Genomic DNA, 2,248 nt, shown 5'->3' on the forward strand with positions numbered 1-2,248 from the left:
TAAAATAAATAAAGATTTATCTGTAACAGATCTGTAAAACATGAATTAAATAAAGTGTTTATTCATTCTTAATGCTAAATAGTTCTTTAAAACTTTATTTTAGTTTTTTTTTAATTACCATTTTACCAAGTCCCCAAAATTACCTTACCATTTACCATAATTTACCAAATAAATTATCGCCAGATTGGGTCATTTTCATCTCTAGTCAGAGGTCTATTCGCCGATGTAAACTATGTCATTTGCAGATAAAATAAAGAATAAGTTTGTATACCTTGCCATCATAAGTGTTTACAAAGGCTTTATAAACATGTTCCATTGCGTCATTTAACAGCGTACACGCCTCCTTAGCAGCTGCAGAAGTGTTTCCGTGCAGATCCAAGACTGGTTTGAGTGCCGACACCACCAGCCAATAAACATCCGTGCCAGAATCGTGCTTCTTCGCAGAGAATGCATTGTCAGCGATAGCGTGGAGAAGCTGTATCTCCTCGACGAACTTGCTATCCTCCTCAATCTCTGAATTCAGAGTCTTCAACTTCTCCATGTTAGCAGGCTTAAGCTCGCCGAGAGCTGACTGGCCGAGCTGATATTAGAAAGATCTTAATTATAGACAGGCATATCTTTAATAAGAACTCAAAATTGCTAAACCAAGATTTGTTTTTATGTCAAAAGCTATTTGTTATCCGTCAATACATCATCTATTTAATACTTACAGCATCAACTCCATCACTCAAATTAATCCTGACCAATGTGTTGTCATTGCTTCGTTCCTCCACTCTACTTCTAATCGCCTGCCAAGTGGTCTCTTCTCCTTCATCAACGATCAGAGAATATGCGACTTTAGTGTTGTCTTTTGGAAAAGGCAGTTGCTCCACTCCGTCAACCGATATAGCAACTAATGCCCTGGGCATTGAAAATGGATCCCATATGGCAATGCTATGTTCCGAATCCTTCTGTAAAATCACACGTTCCTCTCACAATGACCAAATTTTCAAATAAAACATATGTTGTTTCAAAGGAAACTAGACCCTCAAGAATGTAGGTTTCAAAGATTAAACTTAAAAAAATTCTGTTCTTTTTCATTTATTTAACGTTTCTCTTCATGTGCCATATCCGATCTCCCAAACGTAGGCGATCTCTTCTGTATATATCTGTATCATAGATTATTTACAAAAATTTAAAGCTTTACTGTTCGAATGCTTTAAATATTTATTCAAAGCTTTGTGGTATTCAAGAATTTAAACAGTTCTATCAAAAAATTGAAGACAACATACTTGCTTTGCAGTATAACCAAGAGCTTCTGACAAGATCTCCTTAAGGCTGCTTTGCTCAATCTCTCCATTTACAGTAAATTCTACGCTGTCAGGTGAATGAAGAATGACAAATTCGCCGCTGGCATGGGCTAGAAAGGCAAGCACTAGGATAATCAGAGTGTAAGGGTGATACAAGTACATTGAACAAAATTCTGCCTTTAGTAAGATACATATTTTAGCATACTCAAAATGTTCAGGAAAGGATCTATTTCATTAAAAAAAAAATTTTTAATGAAATTAAATTCAAAACATTTTGAGTATTTCGTGAATTTTTTGCGAAAATATCTTAAAAATGGGTCGGCTCCGGCAGCCAAAAATTTGATCGCAAAAAAACTTATAAGCATTCTGATCGTTCTGGAAAGAATTTCTCGAGAGTGAAGCAGAATGAAGAGAGAATTACCTGCGGCAAGGATGGCGAAGAGCAGCGATAATTGTGGAAGCATCATTACGCGCAAAAATAATGAAATTCGAAAGACACTCCCGTCGATCAATTTCGGACGTGATCATGTGATCACGTCAGATACATGTGACAGATTCTGTATACTAAAACCACAATATAATGACCATGTTCCGATATACTGGATTGCGTTCAGAAACTACGCCTAGGTGCGTCTAGATATCATTTTGTCCTTGTTTAACATTCGGTGAATAACAAGGATAAAATAATTTGTACCGTGAATTCCTGAACGCAGCCCTGGCTCCGCTTGATGCTGCAAATGCTTCGAAGCATTTGTAGCCTCAAGTGGACTGCATCCAGTCCTTTGAGTATACAGGGTGTCCCGTAACGCTTAATTAATATTTCAAGGCGTGAAAGAGAATGAAATTTTGAACTAAAAGTTCCTCTTTCAATTTTGGCTCAGACCATTATTTACAGAGTTATTAACGAATAAATTTAATCAATCAGATCGCGTTTAGCCGGAGTACGCAGGAGCGTAGTG

The 2,248-nt window shown here is 36.9% G+C and overlaps 1 protein-coding gene across 1 annotated transcript; it reads right to left on the minus strand.

Moving 5' to 3' along the window:
• Positions 1–220: 220 nt before the first annotated feature.
• On the minus strand, positions 221–1,863 carry LOC105458010. The gene is made up of 4 exons (XM_011703025.1): positions 1,711–1,863; positions 1,272–1,399; positions 711–950; positions 221–580 (listed from the first exon to the last, which is right to left on the minus strand). The coding sequence occupies exons 1-4, from the start codon at positions 1,754–1,756 to the stop codon at positions 236–238; spliced, it is 759 nt and encodes a 252-aa protein (XP_011701327.1). The 5' UTR covers positions 1,757–1,863; the 3' UTR covers positions 221–235.
• Between the last annotated feature and the right edge of the window lie 385 nt (positions 1,864–2,248).

The sequence above is a fragment of the Wasmannia auropunctata genome, unplaced genomic scaffold (assembly GCF_000956235.1).
Source record: "Wasmannia auropunctata unplaced genomic scaffold, wasmannia.A_1.0 LD334788.1, whole genome shotgun sequence".
Taxonomy (NCBI): domain Eukaryota; kingdom Metazoa; phylum Arthropoda; class Insecta; order Hymenoptera; family Formicidae; genus Wasmannia; species Wasmannia auropunctata.